The following is a 23,987-nucleotide window of genomic DNA, read 5'->3' as shown; positions in this document are numbered from 1 at the left end:
AGAATAATGTCCCTAAAAACAGTTTTGCAATTGCACAGTTTTAGCTGCACTCCTATTATTTGTATAGAATGCTACCCTAAATTGCTAATCTGTTAAATTTATACAAAAGTAACATATCAGTTAATTATTATAGTAGAATACCGCCCTGAATTATTAATCTATGAAATTTTTATGAAGGTAAGATATCAGTTAATTCCTGAGACTTTATTTAGACAAAAACAGAAGCCTGATTTCCTGGACATGTTTCTTATACCCTGTAATCTCTAGAGCCACAGAGGGTTTATTCACTTGGTGGTGCATCTTCTTTTCTGGAAGGGGCTCTCTGAAACTCATTCAGACGTGACACAGGTGGTCATTACTGTGATCTTGTGTGGTAAACTACCTTTAACTTCAGGTTTAAGAAAGAGAAATCATGATTGCTGAGAGCTGTAGCTACTTAATTCTGCACACAGTGGATGATTCTGTGCACACCAGTGTTGATACTTGAGATATCTGATAAGATGCCTCCTACCTCATAAGATTCTGCTCAAGTTTATTTAGAGAGGTGAAATAGATTTATTTGCTGTTTGTCTTGTTTTCCCTTATGATCTTCCAAATATAAGTACTCAGATGTGTGAGATACAGCCTTTCTGGAAAGAGTGTGAAAACTTGGAGAGTCCATTTTGCACTTTTGTGCAGTTTCTAGTAACTTTTTAATGCCCTTTCTCTGTTCCATGTGTTTTGGAAGTAGCTGCTCTGTAGTTCTTGGTGCAGGAATGTTGTGCTTTGGGTTAGTCCACTCACTATCTCTGAGGAACCCCAACTTGCTAGAAGTTGGATTGGGCAGATAGTGGACAAATTACACGTATTTTTCAAGTTAAACTTCTGGATTTTGAAGACCCAAGTATTTCCAATGTAATTTTAAAGGCTTAACAATGGAGGTTCCTGCATCTGCTATGGAAGGCTGTGTTTCAGGTAGATTTCAACACATAAAGGTGATGAAATTATTATCAGATCTCTTTTACTTCTTGGAAATTTCATCCCCACATTCAGTTAGTATGGCCTCATTTTTGTTTTAATTTCCAGTATATTTGAATTGCTGCACTCCAGTAGATAAAAGCAAAAGGTAGAGACAATAAACATGCTGCTTTTGCAAGTGTCTGTGTCTCCTGACATAATTAATGCTAGCAGAAATTTGCATAGCAGTTACCTATTTTCTTTTGTTCCTTGGTACTATTTTCAAGCAACATTTGCTGTGATTACCATCACCACTTTCCAGTGGCTCAAAGTAAGGGTAAAGAAATTATTCCACAACGTTGAGCATCCTTACTTAACTTTTATTTATTTTAGTCATTGTTTAAATGTTAACAAGCCAAAAAAAAAAGAAATCCAATGAGCTCTGAGGTTGGTCTGAGTGCTGCTGGCTACTGGCTGCAGGACTCTGGTCTTGCAAAACATGAAATAATATTCTTAATTTTGCAATTCTGCAAGTCAGGCGCAGCATAGGGATATCTCCCTCTTTTTATTTTTTTTTTTTTTTAATGCGTTTCTATAGTTTGGGGTTTTGGCAGCAAAGAGCCTCTTCCAGTGTGCTGTGCTGCTGCTCTGGTTCATCTCTAGCTCCTGTTTGAGTGGGCTGGTGCAGTCACTAACACAGCTCTGCTTCCCAGCCTGGGCTGTTTCACCCTGCCAGCATCATTGCAGTTCAGCTGCGTGGGGCTTGAAAGCAGCACTTTCCCCCAGCTTTCATCCCAAGATAAATAATCACATCTCACGTGTTTAAACCAGCTGTCCTGGAGCGTGGAATGGCTTCTTTTCAAAAGTCTCCTCGTGTATTTCCGTGTGCACAAGGTGGGATTTGCTCAAAGGAGCATTTTCCTTGTGGGTCCCTAAGGAAACCCTCGCGTTGCTCTGGTGGGAAGCAAGTTCAGTGATCAGTTTTGTAGTTTCAGAAATGGTGGTGGGTCTCTCCTGTTTCCTCAGGCAGGGACAGTTTTAGATGTTATTTGGGGCCAGGTTTTTGCAGGTCTGTGGCTGAGCATGCAGTGCAGGAGGCTGCTGAGAACCTCAGTGGAGTTATATTTAGCCAAGTGCAGATAACTGCTTGCCTGAGGACAGCTCAGACCATGCAAGTACTTGTTTTATCCTTGTCAAAAAAAACCTACATGAACATGTCAGGCTTGTTCAGCCCTGGACATGCCATTGTCTCACCAAGCACTGTCTGTTTGACAGTGAAATATTGATATGAAATCAGAAAAATGGTAAAATTAAACTTTTTACCGCTCTGTCAGTGGCGTAGGGCTCTGTGTAGGGTGGTCTTGCAGTCAGGTATTGCATCAGAGCTCCCTGGGCAGGGCTTCCCCAAGTCACCAGAACCAGAACCTGCCCTTGAAAATAGCTTCTTGACAGACACATCCCTTTGGATCTTATTTTACCCATAATTTTAGAATAGTGATTTTTTTTTTTTTTTTTTTTTTTTTTTTTTTTTTATAATTTTTTGTTTACTTTTTGGCCTGGGCCCTCTTTTTCTTCTCCCTGTTTTTTTTTTTTTTTTTTTTTTTTTTTTTTTTTTATGCTGATAACTGTTGGTTGACGTTTGGCACTGAGACGTTTTGTGCTTTAATGGAAAAGTTACCTCTCCATCTTCAGCTTGCATTTGCTGCTGTGCATCTTCTTTTCCAGCTTGTTGCTGACTGAAATATATGTTTATTGAGTTTTGCCTTTTTTTATCATTTCAGTGTATGCATTGTTCTCTGGTTGTTGGTTCTTTGGTGGTTTTGTTTGTTTGTTTGTTAGGTTGTTTGTTTGCTTTTTGGGTGGTGGGGTTTTTTTGGTTTTTTTTTTTGGTTGGTTGGTGTTTTTTTTCTTCTTATCAGTTGTGTTAAACAGCACTAGCTCAACCACATGTTCTTTAAGGTGATCCCACTGCTAGCATTTTATTATTCTGTAGTAAAAAAGATAGCAGTGTTAGTATCTTAATATTATATTATTATTCTAATAAGATGAGTGTTTAAAAATTGAACAAGCACAAAGCAAAAAACCAAAGCCAAAAAAAATCACAAAATCCCAGCATTTTCTGGTTCATAGGAAACCTTTAGTTCTACTGCTAGATTTCAGAAAATCCACAGATTCTCCCTTTTGTGCTGGTTTGCTGGCAAATAAAAATTAAGAAAATTAAATACAACAGACCTGAACAATGATGTTTTCCCTCCACTGAAATTACTGCAAAGATGAAATTAAATTCAGAGGTTCTTTGCCACATTGAGGCGTTTCTGTGATAAGTGTTCTGCTCTTGGCCTCTGACAAACTCCTGGGGCCATCCAGAGGAAGCCTGTCCCTGCCTCTGCGCTGGGAAGCTGCAAAATTAAGGAGACTTCACTCATTTCACTTGATTCCCTGGAAATTGTTGCCTCTGTTTTGTTCTGCAAATAAAATGCCCTGATGTGTCTTTCTGGTGCCTTGTCTGAGCGCCTCATGTTCTAAAACATGATCCCATGAAGTCTCCAGTTGTGCTCTACAGAATCCTAATGGTGAGGGGAAAAATGCTTTCCTTCGTCCAGGGTTGGCTTGGCTTAACAAAACATTAATTCTCTAAATACTTCGTCATGAAAACTTTTGAAAACGGTATTATGCAGAAAAGAAAGTAAATGTTTTGTTTGTGTTGCTAGCAACCAGTTTAGTCTAACTTTTTTATCTGTGAACTATATTTCTTTTGCAGATGAGAATTTATAAGATTTCAAGGAAAAATATTTTCTAATTGAATCCATTCCAGCTTTTCATCTGAGTAGAAACTTCCATTGTGAGAAGATGTATTATAATTGTGTTCATTTTAAGCATTAGGTAAGAGATTTAAGAGATTTAAGATAGGAAATTTTTTTTGACTTTAGATAGATTCAGGTGATTTGAATTTTTAGAAAATCTATTTTTATTAGAACTATTAGTAAAACTTAATATAGGTGTCTTGAATGCAAAGATTTTGATGCCATTTATCATTATAATGATCCATATAGGAAAATTACTTGTTGGAGTTGAATTTGTAGTGCCCATGAATGGATCTGACAGAGAACTTAAGAATCATATTATTCAGGGTGAAGTGACATTTGATCACTCAGGGATGACCTATGATGAGTTAATGCTCTGAAACAGTCTTTACCTATGGAATAAAAATGTCATATTTTAATTATTCTTACATGATAGAACATGTAGTTCTGACTGGAGTCACACAATTGTTCCTCCAGACATTTTTGGGGGACATGGCCCCACGGACCATCAGTTTGGAGTTCAAGATGTTCTTCTGCTCCTGCTGAACCTGGGAATGGTTCAAGTTTGAGCTGCACCCCTGTGTCATTAATTCCATGTGAGAGCTGGGTTTGCCTCGTGGCTCCGTGTTGGGACCACTGTGGTCACAAGCACTTCACTGTTCTTGAAAGGGTTATCTTGTGACACAAGAAGGGGGAAAATGCACCCCTCGACCCACCTCCTGCCATGTGAGAATCTCTGCTAGCTGTAAAAATATCCATCCTGCTATTACCAGAGTGTGTAGTCTAGAGCAAATGTTGGTTGTCAAATTTCTACCTCTCTGACAGTGTTTTACAAGGAAACAAAGTGAAGTACTCCTTGATTTTTAAAAATACTCCTTCCATTCTTGTATTTCTTAAAGCTTACTTAAAGAGTACCCTAAGGGGTGGGGGGGATCTTTTTCTGCTGATGAAATTGACCAAATAACAATAGGGATGTAACTGTAGGGAGAGAGAAATCAGTAAAGTTTTTTTTTCACCTGCATTGCATTCCTGAACCTGAACTTCCGCTGATTTCTTTCTATGAAAATAAGAAAGTAATGAAAATAAGATTTGATTCTTCTATGAAAATAAGATTTTGGCTGGGGTTTTTTTTTGGGTTTTTTGTTTGGTTTTTTTTTTTTGTTTGTGTGTTTGTTTTGTTTTGGTTTTTTTTTGTTTGTTTGTTTGTTTTTTGGTTTTTTTTGTTGGTGTTGTTGATTTCTTTAGGCTCTTGGATGGAAAGAAATGTTCTATTCATGTCTTGACAATTTATAGAAGTGTTTATGTCCTTCTGTGAACTCAGTGCTGCTTGGAATTTTGGCTTTACTGGAATTTTTTCATACTCAGTACATATATCTCATGATGCATTGAGTTATTTCCACGTTTCTGGGTGGGGCGCAGCATACACAGATGTTCAGATTGCTCAGATTAGGTGCACAGTCTTCAATCTGTTGCCTTTTTTTTTTTTTTAAGTGGGATAGGATAACTCCAGTCAATGAAGTTTTTATTAAGTAATTAGTTGTTTGGATATTGAAGGCTTGAGCAAGTGGCTGTCAACATTCTGAAGGGATCTTTTTTTTTTTTTTTTTTTTCAAACAAAGGGTAAAATACCATCCTGAAAATAGTCAATGGTTGTTCTAAATGAGTGCAGTGTTATTACTCACACTGGAAAATTGTTTGTAGTGCTTAGCTGGGAACACTTTTATATTTTGCCTCGGTCTAGGCATTATCTCATGCTTATTCACGTGGTTATACATTTACTTTCCAAAGAGGTGGGGAGAAAGAAAAAAAAAGTCATGTGCAGTCCTGGAGCTATTTACTGCCTGCATATTCTGGGGGAATCAGACCCAGATTCTTGCAAAACGTTGGCACGCCAGCTCCAAGGGTGTATTCACCCAGCACTTTATAGTTTCCATTACTTCCCAGAGCCTAAAGGTCAAGTGTTTGAAGGGAAGCAGCTCCCAAGACAAGTTGTCTTCATATCTGACAGTTATTACTCCAGACATTTCAGTTGTGCTTTATTATATTTTTGAAAGGAAAGCTGCAGTCTGGGCTTCACATGTAGGAATAGGATCAGTTGACAGGTAGAATTAAAATACTCCTATTATGCAGCACGTAATGTGGTGGTGTTTTTTTTAATCTTGGAAGTATTAATCATTTATATTTTGTTACCTTGGAACCTTTACTGATAGTAATATCACCAGCACTCCTGCAAGTCTTGCTTTTATTCTGGAGACTTTTGGCTGAAAGCACATTTATATGGGTCTACCTTTCATAATGCAGAAACTTCTCTGGAGGTTTTTAAAGGCTTGCATGGTGCTTTTTTCAGTGTTTCGTGTTCATGCTACATACGCTGTGTGACTGCTCAGAAAAAGAACTTCACTCTGCTCCTTTAAGCATTTTACTAAAATAAGTTTTTTTTTTTCTGTATTAATTTTTGAGTTTGCAACCTGAACATAAATGAAGAATATTTGAGGAAAAAAAAAAAAAAAAAACAAAAACAAAAAAAACCAAACAAAAAATCCATCACATTAGATTAAAAATCCTTGGCAGGTATCCCTTCATACTTTCAGGGAGGCTCAAACCTCAAACTGAAGGAAGGTGCTGTGTGATAAGTTTGTGTGGCAGTTGTTTTATGGTAATGGGCCCATATTCTGTTCTTAGCCTCTAGGAAACAAATTCTGATTTAAGCTATCTCATAAGGCTTTCCCTCTGAAATCTCTCTTAACACAGTGGTGAACTGTTCATGCATTTAAGCCCTGAGACCTGAATCCAGATGTTATGTCTAGAGTCTATTGTATTATTGCCACACTATAAATTACATGAAAAACAAGGAAGAAAACAAGTTTAGATCTCCAAGTAAAGCTGATTTCCTAATTCATTTAGGACAGGTTTTAAAAATAATAAAAAGTGCAAGTGTTTTACCCCGCTTCCTAAGGAAACAAAGCTTATGTGGTCATGCTGTGTGCCTCTGCTGACTGCCAGCCTCTTACCTCCTCCCTTTCCCCCCAGTAACTTCTGAAACTCCTGGACAATTTCAAACAGATTTGACAGGAGTAAAGGTCTCAGAGATATCAGGTTCCTACTAGTTTCATGGAAATAGGTGCCTGGATGGAGAAAAAGAGACCCTATTCATGTGCCTGCTTTGGAAAAAGCTGTGGAATGAGATCAACTGTATTATTAGACACTAGCAAGTCCTCATGGGAGAGAGAAGTTATGAATGCATTAAATAAGGGAAAAGCTTTGCCTGGGTTTCTCACCTTTTTAGACATTAGGGGATCCAGCACAAGAGTCATAGCCATAGGAAACCAGCCTTCAGTAGTTCCATTGCTCACAGACATTGCTGCTGCTCAGCGAGGTGGGAACACATCTGATCCTGCCTGGAGCTGTGGAATTAATGAGGAAAAAGGTGAAAAAAAAAAATAAAGGTCCTTTAAGGGTGTCCTGCTTCACTCCTCTTTGTTAGCTCCCTTCAGAGGCAGAGGCTTAGCAGGGACTTGAATGTACAATATTGCCTGAAGTACAGAAGGGAGTGATAAAAGGAGGGGAAGCATACAAGAGGAATAAAGCATTTGGGGTGCATGCATAAAGCGCAAACCTGCCAGTTTTTGCATAGTGAAATAGTAATTTCATACCAAATCCAACAAAGTGCTTGAATTGTTGGTTCTTCACATAATCATGTTATCACTGTGGAATTATAAGGTATAGTTGCCCATTCCATATTTATTGTTCTAAGAAGTAACTTCTGCACCTGATTTTTATAGATTTTTGCCTTTGGCTTTTTTACTCCAATTGCTTTGATTTTTTTTTTTTCCAAAGTCAAGTGAAACAATTTCTGTGATTACCATTGGGGGGAAGAAAAGCAAAAAAGTGGAAGAAATAACTGATGTTACAAGTGCTGAGTATTACCACTGCAGTTAATTTTAGTACTCAGTGTATTTCTAATTTTAAGGGATTCATTTGCACTGTGGTCAAAAAAATGGGTGGGTGGGGTGGGGGGAATACAGTATCAGGTTTTTGTGGCCTAGCACCTTGAGAGATGAGCATTTCTGTGGTGCAAATGCTCTGCAACTTCATTCAGTTCATGCCTTTTTTGGAAAAACATTCCAAAAAAATCACTTTTTACAAAGATATTATTTGTATATATATATATATATATATCTGTATATATATATATGTATATCTGTGTGTGTGTATAGGTTTAAGGTTAGGACGAAGTGTTCTCATGAGCAATATTTTTAGAGTAAGTCTGAAAAAATGGTTACAGAGCACTTTGAGGCAGTGGAATCACAGCCTGGGTAGATCCTGACCAGACCATGCCACAGCTGTCAAAATTCAGTAGCTAAAGACCCTTTCAGCCTGGGTGGGATTAAGCTTCACAGAAGTAGCTGATGGTGTAGATATGTGAAATATGGTGTTTCTGAGGAGTGTAGAGATTAAACAAGGAAGTTTTCCAAAGGCTTTAAGGAAAGACATATAGATATAATGCCTTTTATGAAAGAAATCCAGTAGTTACTTGCTCAGTAGGTGGTTTTGGTACTCCAACCTATGTACATGGCTTTCTTTTTTCTTGGAAGGGGGTATTTAAGAATTATCTGATGTTCTTACTGTTTTCATTTACAATTTTTAACTCCAAAACTATCTGGAGAACCAGGCATCCTAAAATGTAGATAATTCCTGTATCCTGGTGATTCTTACAGAGGGTACATGTGACAGGGTTAAAGGAAAGCAATGAAACATGCAAATTAATGTGACATTTGAACACTATCAGTATTAAAGTCTGTGTCTGTTTTCTGTGGATTTTCACTATCTGCTTCGACATGGTTTATATTTGAAATTAAATGTACAGTCCTGATCATTCACAGTCAAGAAATGCAAGGTGAAATTGAGAGGAAGGTTGTGTGGTATGAGACAGAGAAAGTAACATGTATGTAGCCAAAGCTACATGGAGCTTTAGTCCAACAGAAAGAATTACTGGCTGAGAAATTAATTTATCTATAAATTATGGAGTCTGAACATGACAGAGGGAAAAGAAAACGGGAAGCCAGGGAATAGAGTATATCCTAGAACAAATGGGTACAAATTGTGTGTGTGTGTGTTTAGGAGACAAATCAGGAAAAAATAACTGAGCTACGCTAAAGAGATTAAGAAAATCTTGTGAAAAGTTAAATTCCTGTATGAGGGGGTTTACGTGGCACTGTTTCTTGTGATTGCACAGAGCTGCAGGTCACACAAAAACTGATGTTCAGACCTCCAGAGCTCCTTCCCAGGCAGTAACTCCAGGAAGAGCTGTCAGGATCAGCGCCTGCTGCCCAGGCTGAGCATGGGCTGGATGAGGGGTGGAAGGAGTGACAGAGCCTTCCTTGTCCTTGTGGGGATGGGTGTCACTGTGTTCTAGCACCTGGTGATGGTCCCAATTTCTCTGTGGTTTTCCTCTTTTCACCCCAATCCTTACAGGGCCCACAACACCATGAATGTGTGGGGTTGAGGCTGTGAGGAACAGTGGAGCACTCTCCAAAAAATACCTGGGAGCTGCTCCCATGCCAAAGAGTGAATCCAGAAGGAATTTAATTTTCCAGTGGACATGGAGGTAATGGGGTGGCAGTTCTGAAGGTTTCTGCAGTGTGTGGTAAAAACCTGAGAGCAATTTCAATCACGTCAGCTGTTTTGCTCTAGAGTCTGCAATGCCTTCATCAGGGGGGAAGCTTTTTGCAGGCTGGGTTTTTGTGTTAAACTTGTTTTTTAGGGTTGGTGATCATATTTTTACACTGTCTGATGTAACCTGACAGATTTCTTGGCTTCCATGGTGCTGTGTAATTTTTTCTAGCTTCCTAGAGTCTGCTGTTACAAAAGCAACTTCTGCTTTCACGTTGTCATCACTGTATTGTGCAAGTCCAGTGTGCTCGTTTTATTACCACACCCAGGGATGTCATAGTTACTGCTGAATGATTTCCCTCGAGATAATAGTGGCACAGCTTTAAAAAATCAAGACCACTCACTGATTGACTTAAGAAATAAAAATGGTATAATGCTTTCCAGATTCAAGCTTGTAACAATACTTTCTTTGTGTAAGTGTCAGCATCATTCATTTGTAGGTCATATTCTTTAACCCTGTACATGAATTTTCATTAACATTTTTCTCTTTTAAATTCTTAGGTATTTCCATAGTGAAAGCTTATTTTTATCCAAGTGTTGATTCTACCTTCTTTCAGAGACTGTGTAGTAGGAGAGGCAGCTGATATTTAACAGGGAATCACAGCCTGTCTGTCTTGCAAGAGCTCCAGTTCTCAACTGAGAAAAAGAAAGTTGCTGTATCTCATATGCAAGGCAGGACTTCCTTTTGTAATAATTCCTCTGAAATTCAATTAATTCCAGTTTAATTAGTTTTAAATAAGACATTTAGACTCTGTAGTAAAGAATTTGCTTTCAGCACCAGCAGTAGACAAAGGCATGGGTGGGGGACTTCAGGGTAGCTCACCTGTACAGCTTTTAGCAGCTTCCCCTAGCAGGATTTTTCTAGGTGGCTGGTATTTTTTTTAGGATTTTTTTATGGAGCTGGTAAGGAGAACTGGGGCACCTCTGCTATGAAAACAAGCTGAGAAAATTGTTTTTTTTCATGCTGTGAAGGACAGTTTGTGTGGAGACCTGAGAGCACCTTCCGGGACGTGAAGGCGCCGCAGGGAAAGGACTTTGTCTTGGGAAATGGAGGGACACGACAAGGGGGAATGGGTAGAATGAAACAGGGGAAATTTAGGTGAGATATTATGAAGGAATTGTTCCCTGGCAGGGTGGGCAGGCCCTGGCACAGGGTGCCCAGAGCAGCTGGGGCTGCCCCTGGATCCCTGGCAGTGCCCAAGGCCAGGCTGGACACTGGGGCTGGAGCAGCCTGGGACAGTGGGAGATGTCCCTGCCATGGCTGGGCTGGCACTGGGTGGGATTTAAGGTCCCTTCCAACCCTTCAGCATTCTCTGATTCTGTGATTCTGTGCTCGGAACAGGGCAGTGACAAAAGGATTTGTTGTTGTGTGGATCTGCAGGGCTTTCCTGCTCCAGCACAGGGGTCACAGCTGCTTTCACAGACTCCAAGAAGCCAGACAGGGACTGCACAGCTGCTCCGTGCTGGTGGGCTGCTCTGGAATTTATTTTTTTCCCCCACAAATTCTTCTTTGATATTTCCCTGGTGAAAGGACATTGCTTGGGCAATACCTTGCAGGAGGCAGCATCTGTCTGTGAGGATGTAGGTGATTGTGGGAGTGCTAGCTCAGTCTGAAATGCTGTTTTAGGGGCAGAGCACAGGGATCTCTGTCTCACCCAGGATAGGAAAAGTTCTCTGGGCTGGAGCAGTGGAAGCTGAGTGAGCTGAGTTAGAGCCTGTAACAGTCTGTACAAGGTCGACTTGTGTGATTAAACCTCTGTCAATCAGTTCACACGCTGGGAATATTTTCATTTCAGAATCAGACCTAAGTATCTGTGAAGGATGCTCTCTCCAAAAATTATTTGTTAATTAGTTTTCAAAACAGAGAAGGAAAAATTGAAATCCTGTGGGTTAAGAATTAATAGGAGAGAGGCTCACAAATACAACATATATATCTATAAATACATCTATATCTATATATCTATACATCTATATATCTGCTATACCTTGCCAGGACAACAAGGACAAAATCTATCTAATTTTGTGGCAGTATAGAATTCCTTAAATATATTGTGGGTGAAAAACATTGTTAGAAAGGTGTGTTAGAATATTTTACTGATACAGGGAAAAATCACAACCAGCAAAGCAGATGTAATGAGAGTTTTCATGATTTCTTTTTTCATATAGACACAGTGAAAAACTGTTGTTATTTGAAACAAACTCACTGTTAGTGTTTAATTTCAGATTCTGACTCAGAAGAGAGGCTTTGTTGTGTGAATGTCTCCTTTCAGTGCATAACCTCTGATAATTATTGCTTTAGGTATGATAATTCTTATATTTAATGGAGTGAAGTAATGCAAAGATTACATAGCAGATATATGTTACTTAATGCAAAATTAAAATTCACTGCCTCTACAATAATGTGACTTTCAGTTTTGAAATCTTGTGTGGAAAATGTGTTGTATCATTTTTTAAATACCTGTTATTTTCTTATGTGAAGCACATCTTCCTGCAAGCATAAGAATCTAGAAGAAATACTGAGAAACTTCTCAGTTATTTCTGAAATATTTTGTGTCTTGTGATTAAGAAGACTTCTTTCTTCATCCCTAGAAGACAAACAGTGGGCAGGGTGAGAGTTCAGGGGAAAATGGCATTTCTGTCATAAGCTTGTAATTCTTGTTTTTATTTCTTAAGCTCAAAATACAGACCTGGTGGATATGTGATGACTGATTTCTGATTAAGGGAACACAGTTTTTAAATGCTTCTGTGTTCATCTTCCTGCACCTTTAAAAAAATAAAAATTTGAAAAAATAAAATCCCAACAAACAGTAAAACAGATATTGAAGGGCAGCAGTGTATCAGTCACAGTCAGTCTGTTGTCCCCTGGGACCTCTTCCAGGTCTGCTCCCTCTCTGTATAAATGAAGTGTTTAGTGCTTCAGTGTTTTACATAATGTTTTCTTGAATGATCTGAAGGGGAAGTAGAAAGCACATTAGTTACATCTGCAGATGAGGCAGAGCCAGAGAGCTACAGCAGCTGTAAGGATGGTGAGAAATTTAAATTCATCTGGGGAGCAGCAAAGTGCAGGAACTTACAAAGCTAAGGAAAAAAAATCCAAAATTCACCGTTACGAATTTACAAAATCACCTCGGAAATGTGATCCAAACCAAAGACGTGTTGCTTGTCAAATTAGCTTAGTGAGGTGTTAATGATGTTTTCTTTCACTCCTGCAGTAAGCAAGAGCTGTTTATCTTGATATCCCAGCCGGTTAACTGTTTGTTGTGGTATCCTGATCTTTAACCACTTCCACTGCATCTCCCTGGAACTGTTTGCAGTTTCCCTACTGTGGCTTTGGCGATGAAGGACAAATAACTGAGCTGTTCCTTGCTGTAGTTGCAAGGAAAATCTTAGCAGTGTGCGGGGAAAACGAACATCTCCTTTTCAACGATACACTTTTTCCCCTTAATTTTAATAGAATTATGTCTGCAATTTACACGCCTGTCCCAGATTCAGAATCCTTGGATGTAAAATTGTGTTGTTTTGTCATCTTCTCCTCTACCAGTCTGCTTTCCAGTTCGGGATGCCAGCAGGACTCCAGAGCAGAACTGCCCCAATATTTCTTTTTACTTTAGGTTGTTTTAGTCCTGATTTGGGAATTCAGTGGGCCTTTTTGGCTTATCAGCCTCTCAGCACAGGGCTCCTGGTGGGGCAGACACCACTCAGCTGTAATTTGCCGAGATAGCAGCGTTGCTATTGTTAGTGCTGACGTCTCTGTGTTAAATAGGTGTTGTAAAACAATTCCGTGCCGAAGGAACAGCCTCGGGGAAGGGGATTTTGGTGCACTTTGTGTACATTTGTGCTGTGTGAGGTGGGCAGAGAACAACCACACAATCCAGGATCATGGAATTGCTGGGTGCTTTGGGATGGAAGGCACCTTAAAGCCCATCTCATTCCACTCCTTTCCAAGTCCCTTTCCAAAGGGACACCTCCCACTATTCCAGGCTGTCACATTAGTTTTGTTTTAATTAGGGCTGTATCCAAACATTCTGTGTTTTCCTGGAGGTAGCTGGATAATGTGCTCCCCACAGCTATTCTAAATTAAGATTAGATGGCTGTGGGAGAAGGGGGGATAAAGAAGAATGCTTGTTTTGCAGAAAACCTTGCTATTTTTTTCCTTTTTTAGCTGATTTGCCAGCACCTTTATGATAAATTTAGGCCTCCTGGTGATGGGCTTGCTCTGCTCAACTTTGTGGGCCTTCCTAGAAATGGTCCACAGTTCTCAGTGTCTAAGACACAGAAGCAGGACAGTGAATTTTATTGTGAGAAAGTAGGTAAGATTCAGCTGCTTCACATACAGCCTGAATTAAAGGCTAAATTAAAGATTTAAAAGTTAGGCAAAGTCAGTTTAAAAGTCAGTTTAAGTCAAATTAAAGTCAGTGTTTGACTTCAATACCTGCAAAGATGGACCCATATTCTCTGTCCCTGTAGCAGTGCTGTTTGTTTTTTTTAATAATTATAATTGCATTTGGAGTGTCTGCTGTGTGTCTGTGTGATTTTGGTTGTGCAGTGGTACCAGGCTTTCAGAATAATTCTACTGCTACTCACTTCAACCTGTTTTAGGATTATGAATTTTTTATTGTTTTTGTGCAGTGAAAAGTGTAATTTGTTTGTCCTGATTAAATAAATTTGCCTACACCTGGTCTCAGTTGAATATGTTAAGGCAGAAGACAAAAATGATGTGCTCTCCTTGCTATTTCCTTCACGGTAAAAGGTTGTGATGCCATTTATCTGTGCTACTGTGCCTCTCTATCTCTGTGAATTCTTTATCCAAATAGCATGGTGGTGGCTTGCAAGTGATGAAAAACAGTTTCCTTTACACAAACGTCCATCTTTGTTACTGCTGTCAGGCAGCAAGTGTGATATTCAGGGGGTGCACGCCAATCTGTGGGCTACTGATAGCGTAATCTAATTTCCAAAAATAAATTAAAAGCATCTTTTCATCTGTAGCCATCAGATGTTCGCCTGCTAAAGACAACAACACTTTAGAGACAGCACATGTGAATTTGGTGGCTAATTGGAAATGAAACCTTCGGGTTTTCCACATTTTCTGATAGGCTGACCTTGCTGAAGGAGGTCAGGATGGTATCATGTGTTGGGGCAGAGACTTCCACAGATAAAAGGTCCACGTGGAAGGACTGTTCCTTGTTTCAGACAATGTCTTTGATAGCTTTTACCGAGCCTTTTTCAGCCAAAACTTCTGCATGGCATTAGCGAAACTTGCATTTGAAAAAGGTAACAAGCAATAGGCATTTTTTTAGTAGATGTCTCTACGTGATTTTACATGCCCTCCCAAGTAAAATGGGGGAAAAATAAATCAAACCACATTTCTGATTTTAACAGGTGAGGTGCCACAACACAGAGTGAACTTTTCCCTAGTGTGTACCACTTACATCTATGCCTTTTTAAAGATGTTATAGCTGTGTATTCAAGTTGGAAAGATGGGTAATACTTCCCTCCATAGGGAAGTGCCACAAAATTTATGTCAGTCTTTTTGACAATCACAAGATGAGAGAGATGACCCTTTCTCCTTCTTCCACTCCCTCAAACTATTGTGTTAGATATTAATGTGTCTTCACCCGGGCTTGCATGGTTATAGCTCAGCTGGTTTGTAGTGTGGCTGAGCTATTCCTCCTTTAACACGACATAAACAACAGTTTTCTGTTGTTTATCCCAGACCAGGCAAAACAAATGTGTTCAGACCTCCTGTATGTCCTGTACAGCATCCCCATTGCTGAAGAAACACAGTGGTTCATTACAGATCCTTTAGCCTCACTGGCTTGATGAGGCTGCCTGTTTAATTGGAGGAGTCCTTTTAAGATTAGGAAGTTGCTGTCTAAACCCTGGAGGTGACAACTTGCTGGCTAGGTGTTTCATATTAGCTGCATAAATCACAGAATCATAGAATCCCAGAATATTTGGGGCAGGAAGGGATGTTTGGAGAGTCCAATCCCCCAGGCCAGGCAGGGTGCCCTGGGCAGTGGCACAGGACGTGTCCAGCTGGGGCTGGCACGGCTCCACACAGGGACACTCCAGGCCCTCCCTGGGCAGCTGCTCCAGGCCTCTGCCCCTCCATGGACACGAGTTCTCCCTCCTGCTGGCCTGCACCTCGCTGCCCTCCATGTGATGGCCACTGCTGCTCCTGCTGCCACTGGCAGCCCTGAGCAGAGCCCGGCCCGTGCTCTGGCAGCCCTGGCAGGTGTTTGGATGGATGGATGGATGGATGGATGATGGATGATGGATGGATGGATGATGGATGGATGGATGGATGATGGATGGATAGATGGATGGATGGATGGAGGGAGGGATGGAGGATGGAGGGATGGATGGATGATGGATGGATGGATGATGGATTATGGATGGATGATGGATGGATGGATGGATGATGGATGGATGGATGGATGGATGGATGGATGGATGGATCCCCCCTCGGCGTTCCCTTCTCCAGCCTGCCCAGCCCAGCTCCCGCAGGCTCTGCCCAGCCCAGAGATGCTGCAGAATCCTTCTCAACATTGTGGCCCTCTGGAAATAATTACCATGTATATTATTCCACATATTCCTCCATTCTCCACGTGACAAAATTATCTCCCTTTAAACTGGAGGACTGTAAGGTATTTCCTATGCTTATTAAAGATGTATTCAAGTTTACGGGGGCAAAGCCTCAGTGAAGTTTCTTGTGCAGTTGAAATAGTTCATTCTTTCCTTGTGTCTCAGTTCAGACTTGGATCTCTGAAGCTGCAGGAAGTCCCAAACCCAGCAGAGGTGATCAAAGAACTCATTGGTTACTGCCTGGACAGCCTGGGAAAGCTGCAGGCCAAAACTGAGCATCTGCAGAGGGAAAATGAAAGGCTTTTCAGCAACTGCAGCGACGTGGAGAGGAGGTGAGTTCCCAGGTGACACCTGAGAAGCTCAGCAGCAGTGGACAGCAATTTTTATTAATTTGAGACATATTTTGAGCTCAGTTAACCACAGCCCATGTGATTGTAGATCTCCTCTGTCTGATAAAGATGCAACTGATACTAAAAGTTTGCAGTTAAAGGGGGTTTTAGCTTGTAAGTTAGAAAAAAACCCCAAACAGGTCAAAATCTGTGGAATTAGTTTCACTTTCTTTAGGAAGCCTTTTCATTAATATTATTTCCTATGATTCTTAGGACTGGCAGTGTAAATTATTTACATTTTTGAGTGGGGAATAAATTGCTGTTTCTTTCATCTGTTTTCTTTGTTGAAGAAGCCGGAATTGAAAAATGAGTGCAGTATTATAGGGAAAAGTACCATTATTTTTCAAGAGATTTTTGTAATTGCTGTTGCATTTACAATCTGAGTTGTCTGTCATTCTGTAGGGAAATAATCTGTGCTTGTTTCAATAAGCACAGAACTCTTAGCACAGAGCAGTCAGAGATTTATCTTGCTTTTCTGTAGCTTTACCTGAAAAAACACACAATCTAGGAAGATTGATGAAAGAATGCAGCTAATTTGTGTTAATTTACCTTGAAAAAGAGAGCCAGCTTTTGGGAGGAGTTAGTTTTGTTTCCCTCTCATTAAAATGAGTAACAGTTTCTCCTGACAGTCTCCCTGACAAGCAAAGGGCCTCCCTAAGTAGTGTTTTACTGCTTAACAGTGTAATTGAACAATAGTGTATTGTATAACCCGTGTTCTGTACTGCATTACACGCTGATGTGTAAGAGGCATTAGTGCTTGTATCAATTTCCATGGTGGGGTGGCACTTCTACAGAGTAACCCCAAAGAAAAGGAGGAAAAAGAAAAAAAAAAAAATCAGAGTTACGTGACTTTGTTCTCAGTGAAAGCTGGTGGATTTCTTTAGCATGTTTATAGTTTTGGGTAGATGAAAAATGGTTTTTCAGAATATACACCGAGTGTTCTGTAGTCACCAGTCTTTGGCCATGTCTGTTAAACGCTGAATAAAAATAATTCAGAAATCATTTCCATTCAAGAAGTATTAGGCTTTTTGGTTTGATTTTTTGGGGGATTTTGGGGATGGTTTTTTGTTTTGCTTTGTTTGGGTTTTTTTTTTTTTTTGTTTTTTTTTTTGGTTTTTTTTTTTTTTTGGTTTTTTTTTTTTTTTGGTTTTTTTTTTTTTTTGGTTTTTTTTTTTTTTTTGTTTTTTTTAATTTTTTGGGTTTTTTTTTTTTCTTTTTGGTTTGGTGTGGTGTGGTGTTTTCTTTTTAAATTCTAGTTGCCACAGCCCAGGTCTACCCTGCTGCCTCCCTTTGCTGTTTCAGCTCCAAACGCTTCGAGGTGCCCCCAGCTGAACAAAGCTGTGCCTGTCTTTGTTCAGGAGGCAGGAATTCAGGATTTACATCCTGCACCACTCACGGTGCTGAGTGGTGGAACATCAAATACGGAGCACGTGGTGTGCAGAATTGCAGCCAGGGCATGCCAGCCCCACAGCCCCTGCAGCTCCCTCTGCTCACAGCCTCTCTCCTCAGGACTTCCTTAGAATTAAAACATAGCAGGCAGGCTTCTGAGAGCTGCTTTTGTGCCCCATAGCTGTGGGGCACTGGGTGGAATCATTCAATAATCCCATTTCCATCTCCCTGTTTGAATTCTGTTGACCATCACGGAGATTTTGGTGAGCAAGTGGCTGCCTGGGGTTGAGTGTGGGTGTCTGTGTGTGAACACCTCAGGGATGGATGAGTTAAAATATCAGAGCAGAATAACTATTTTCTTTATTTCTTATAGAAAATTCAAGGCCAGTTAGTTCAAGGTTGGACACTGGGGTTGGAGCAGCCTGGGACAATGGAAGTTGTCCCTGCCCGTGGCAGGGGTGGCACTGGATGGGCTTTAAGGCCCCTCCAACCCAAACCAATCTGGGATTCCATGATAATGGAGGTGGCAAATTTTAAGTAATAAAAACCTGTAGCAAAATAATTCCTTGAACAATAAAAATCCAATTTCTGGTTTGGGCGTGGGGTATGTCTTTTGTTTTCAGGCGTCCAAAATTTGTGTAGACAAGCCAAATTCAAAATAGCTGCCAATTTATGTTGTGGTCATCTGCAGCGACAGTGTATTTAAACCACAAGCAGATTATAAAAATGCAAGCTAGGTACTTTGGGCTTGAAACTGAGTCTTCAGGATTAGCTCATAAACATTCCATACCACTGCCAGTGCTGGGGGAAGGGTGAATCTGAAGTGCAAGGGAGCAGTGCTGTGAGATCCAGGAATCATTTTAGAGCACTGGGAACAGGGATGAATACCAGAGATGCTGAATTATTTCCTTCATAGTGTTGGATTGTAAAGGTTGCCACTAATAACTAAAGAAAAAACCATTAAGTTTCATAGCTCACATTCACCTCTGTAGAGCATGAGTGATTGCTCTGTGTTGGGTCAGCACTTGAAATCTTGTTTTTTATAAGTAATGTCTCGGTTGATTGTTTGTCATACTCCCTAACAGTGGCTGGTTTCAGTGGGCTGTGCAGGATTTTTGATATCTGTCACCTTGGGTGCATTTTGGCACATGGAAATCATTGCAGAGAGACCTGAGGATGCACACACTGGGAGGCACCACTCCAATAATTAAGCCCCATTTGGGTTCATCGTGCTGGGAGCTGTCTGTGAGATGAGCAGCTCCTCCATTTGGCCTGGGGAGGTGGTGTTTGAGAGGCACAGGGCACACTCGGGCAGCACCGCGTGAGGAATGGCAATTAAAGTTTGTGTTTGCAGCCACTGAGGTATTGGAATGAAACCCAGCCAGCTCTGGGCTCAGCTGGTGAATCCTCAGTGAGTCCAGAAGGGTCCACAGAGCCAACCCCACCTGCCCAATTAATGCATCTCTGTCCCCAAGACCTCTGCCTTTTACCAGTCTCTGCTAAACTATCAGATATGCCATTTATTAGTGTATTTTAAAGGCTCATTAGTTGCAAGTACAGCATTAATGTGATGATTCTGTGATACTCAGTGTTTTGCCAAATTAATGCCATTCTGTGTCTGGAGAATGTATTTGGATGTGGATACCTTTGAATAATGGGGAAAAAATTAAAAAAAAGGTGTTCATGTAAATGAAAACAATCATATAAGATTAACTGATGGCATACTACTAATTGGTTCTGCCCAGAGGGAAAAGTTAATATTCTAATTCTGATATTCAAGATGCTAATTTTTTTCTCCAGAGGCTAAAGAAATTGGCTAGTCTTGCAGTTGGTTTCTCCTCTGTGCTGCTCACAGTCCAGGCAGCATCAGCTTCACTTCACTGGAAGTGTCCATTTATGTGTGTTTTCACCAGGGGATGTCTTTGCAGCACTCAGGGGCTTCACTGAAGTTATCTTAAATGGCACTTTTTTGGCCCAGTCAGCCACATTTCTCAATATTTGAACCAGCCTCAACTGCTCCAACACAGACCAGTGCCTTGTCAAAGTAAAGGCAGGGAGCAACCACTTTGCCTGGTTTATGTGTGGGAGAGGGGATTATTCTGCAGGATTTGATACAGAAAGATCAGCATATTTTAGACAAAATCCTTTCCCCCCCCCCGTCTTTATGTATATAGAAATAATTAGTATCAAGCATGTCCAGGCTCTTCTGGGCCCTGCATTAGGGTTTATGGTTCTTTGTGAATTGCCTATTTATTCCCCACTAAACAGTTAACTTCCCTTTTGTAGGTGGAAAGTCTCCTGGTAGTTGATTAGTACCTATGATCTTTCATTTAGGAATTATTGAACAGATCTGTATGGTAATGATGTTCTGCTATTTGCATTTAAATTAGATGAATTATTTATCAACTATCAGGCATATCCCTAAAGCATTGAACAGTAGGCTTAATGCTTCATGAGATTTCACACATTTCACCACAACATAAAAATTGTGAGAATTTTTTTTTTTGCTATTGTCTTGCTTCCTATATCATATATGGTTTTGATCTGTGAACAAAATAATTAGTATTTATGTAGGAAGTCTGTTGAAATCTCTTGCCTTATAAATTAATATTTTTAAAGTCTGTTACATGTCTGGGTTTAATAGCATAATAAGCCTTCTAAACTTTTTTACAGCCTTGCACAGGCTGGTGAAAAATATGTTTTTAACTTATGACTATTCACTATACTTACCATGATCAGTAAGATTATCAAGATGTTTATTTGCTTCTTGTGTATACAGCTAATAAAATGTTTGTGGTTCAAGCCAAGGTCTGAAAGGTTATGAAATATAAGAATTAAATACAGAATTACATTTGCCACAAATCACTTGATTTGTTGTGCTCAGGTTTGCTTGTATTCCAGTTTTGCTTATGAGACTTCATACACCCATATTCTTAATTTAATATTCCCATTGTGCTTCTTTTTATTGGCATTCATCTACCCACATGGATGAATACTAAATTTTCTCAAAACCCTGAAGTATATTTTCCTTTGAAGATATTAAGAGCTGCTAAGCATTTTTATATTTTGGAATTTTCTTGTCCTCTTCAAATATATTTCACACCAATGTGTGCTCCACGTTTGAAACCTGACAAGGTGAATCATATCTGTTTATAATCTCATGATGTGTATCCTCCTAAGGTATGCCCACTGTTGTGATTCAGCATTGAAAATAAAGAACATTAGAATTGTTTAAATTTTAGTTGTCTTGGGTGGAGGTGTGCAAGGACCTACCAAAAAAACCCCAAAAAACAAAACAGAAACAAACAAACAAAACCAAAACAAAAACTAAAAAAAAAGAAAACAAAACAAAAACAAACAAACAAAAAAAAAACAAAACAAAAAAAAGAAAAACCAAAAAAACAAAACAAAACAAAACAAAAAAACCACCCCCAAAAAAAAAGCATGAAGAGAAGGGTTCACATCTGGAACTTTTCCCTTTTGGAAGCAGAGTTCATTGCACTTTTCTGTGGAAAAACAACAAAAAAAGGCTTATTCTGGCCTGTTTCAGAGACAAGGTGCTGGACCAGTCGTGCGTGGATTGGAGTGGGGATTCCTGGCTGGCCTCAGGACAGAAATGTCTTCTAGGGAACAGAATGATTGGTGTAACAGTTAATTTTGTGCTGCAGGCTGGAAAAATGCGTGGAAGCTAAAGAGGAGCTGGAGGCAGACCTTTACAGCAGGTTTGTTTTGGTGCTGAATGAAAAGAAGGCAAAGATAAGAAACTTGCAGAAGTTGTTGAGTGAAGCTAAAGAATCTGCAGCGGATGCCAAGTGTGCAAGGTATTTAATTTCCCTGGGTTTCTTGGTGTGGTGCACATTTGAGTTTAGCTTAGTTCAGTTTCCATTTCCTTGGCCCTGACAGTGAGTGACAGTTCTTCCTGGCTGAGTGCTGGGTTATCCAAACCAGTCCTGGAAGTCATGGAAGAGGAGGATTCTTTCTGGCATCCCTGCAGGCAGCAGCATATTGCTGTGGGTGCTGTAGCCAAGAAGTGAGTGTTTGATGGATCTGTCCTGCTTTCTGCTGGGCTGCAATTGATTTTCCAATCAGATCATGTCCCTGCCTTTTCCATAGGTGGTGATTTCATACATATTCTCCCTGAATGATTTAATTCCTTTGAGAAACAAAAATACCTTAATTCCTTTCCCTTTCTTTTGATGTTTTTAGGGATAGTATCGCTGCTACTCAGATGGTTGTAAAGAGAGAAAACGACTATGATGCCAGCACTGATGAGGAAAGTGAAAATCCAGCACGGGCCTCGTTGCCATCAGGTAAGACAGAAAGCATTGTCTTCGTGTTATATCACAGACAGGCTTTGTGTGAATAAACCTGAAGGAAGGCAAAAGACTACCTGACAGATTGCTCTGTGACAAGCCAGCCAGCAAGCCTTAAAAATACCTCTCCTGGAGCAGAGTACAATACTGGCATTTTCAAATTAGAGAGGGGAGGTTTAAAAGCATGTTGCAGGAGTGAAGGCACTGTCATTTCTTGCAAAGTGACAAATTACACACTTTGCAGAACTAATGACAGTCTAACAGTATCTGAACCATCAACAATTCCATTTTAAATTCTAGGAATCATGATGTGTGTGCCGTGATTGATAAAGTGTAAAAGGTAGCTCCTGACACTTTCAATAGTGTTTAAAAAGGGGAAAGAGAAGAGGTTTAACAGCTATAAAAAGAGCTGTGTGCATAAATGGAATGAAAGTGTATTTATAGCAGAATCCACTTTAATTTGTCAAAGATTTTTTGGCCTTGTGAAGATGCTCATGAAACTTAATCTGATGAATTTTTCCAGGACTAGAGCCTTGTAAAAAGTGTGTGGGATGAAGTGATGGCCCATTATACAGTACAAAATATTTAACTGTGAATCAGCATTTTGGCATGTTTGTGATAAACTAGTGGGAATACCCAGGGCAAATGCTATCAAAGTTTCAAAACTGCATTTCAAAACTCTAATATGGCTTATATATAGGTATACATATATATGTGTATAAAAATAGATACATAAGCTTCCCTTCAGGTCTGCAAAGGTTGCTATGGGTTCTCTCACTGGAGCTTTTTATTTCCACCACAGGTAAAGGTAATCCAGACAAGAGTGTCTTCCTGTAAAACAGCAATTTTCTATGCACACTGGGAACTGGGAGTGATCAGGACCCTGGTGCCCGTGGTAAACAGCTTTGTCACTCATGTGGGACTGTTTGCTGAGGAATTTCTGGCTTTATAGAAAGTAGGTAGAGCTTCAGAAAAGTGGAGGAAATTGTGATCAGAGAAAGAAATTAATACTGCACTGTGTTCTCCAGAAGTCTTTGCTGTCAGGTAGTTCAGGTAACATGATGAGAAATTTGAGAAATTTCTTTTGTGAAAAGGCAAGGAAAAGTGGAAGGTGTGAAGCTTTCTTCTAAATTCAGTGGGGCCTGACTAGCTCAGTGAGAGTTTTGAGACAGAGGTTTGTATTTAATAATGAAAACAACACCCACTGCCCTGCTCAGGCAATCGTGAGGGACTGGACTGGAAAATATACCAGCTATGTTTTTATTTTAGGTGCAAACAAAAAATGTACTTTCTTTTGTCTTTGAGGGGTGCACTCCTCAGGGTTTTGGTACTGACAGGAAGAGTTCAGATGCAAAATTTGCAGATAAGAAGACCATAAAGTTAATGCTCTGGGTAACACACTCAGGTTTTTCAAGGCAATGGCACTTGAGCCCTCGCAGTGAATATCCCTGAGGTCAGTTGGTGCTCTTCCTGTGTGCACAGCTTCCTCTCTCAGTGAACAATGGGAAAGTACAGCTGGGTGCTGAATATCTGAAGTCTGTCCTAGAATTTTCACTCTCAAATAGAGGCAGACCTTATCTTTCTGGAGAAAATAGTGATTCCGGGGTGAGTGGAATGAGTGGATAATGAAGCTCAAAGCTACATGAAGCATCAAGGACTGTAAGGCATAAAAGATAAGACAGATAATATTTGGGCTTTTTTTTCCTGTTTATCTTAGTTTTCCTTTATTCTAGTCCATCATTGCATTTCTTTCCCTTTTGGACTTGAAATGTCATTGCAGGAGCCAATGAGAATTAGATCATTGAGGTAGTTTTAGTATATATTGGTGAAATCCACAATCTAGAGATAAGGTCATAATTAAAAAACTTCTTTGAAGGAAAGTGAAGGCAGGTGTGTGT

The 23,987-nt window shown here is 39.9% G+C and overlaps 1 protein-coding gene across 1 annotated transcript in view; it reads left to right on the top strand.

Moving 5' to 3' along the window:
- XRCC4 (X-ray repair cross complementing 4) overlaps positions 1–22,926 on the top strand; it is a 59,485-nt gene extending 36,559 nt beyond the window's left edge. Inside the window, exons 6-9 of the mRNA XM_041463325.1 lie at positions 16,164–16,330; positions 21,445–21,597; positions 21,983–22,086; positions 22,892–22,926. Of these exons, the coding sequence (XP_041319259.1) occupies positions 16,164–16,330; positions 21,445–21,597; positions 21,983–22,086; positions 22,892–22,926 (459 nt within the window). The remainder of the gene's footprint in view (positions 1–16,163; positions 16,331–21,444; positions 21,598–21,982; positions 22,087–22,891) is intronic.
- Positions 22,927–23,987: the final 1,061 nt, after the last annotated feature.

The sequence above is a fragment of the Pyrgilauda ruficollis genome, unplaced genomic scaffold, assembly GCF_017590135.1.
Source record: "Pyrgilauda ruficollis isolate IOZ18807 unplaced genomic scaffold, ASM1759013v1 scaffold164, whole genome shotgun sequence".
Classification (NCBI taxonomy): Eukaryota; Metazoa; Chordata; class Aves; order Passeriformes; family Passeridae; genus Pyrgilauda; species Pyrgilauda ruficollis.
Note: the sequence above shows the minus strand (reverse complement) of the source record. Positions and strands in the feature narration are given on the sequence as shown.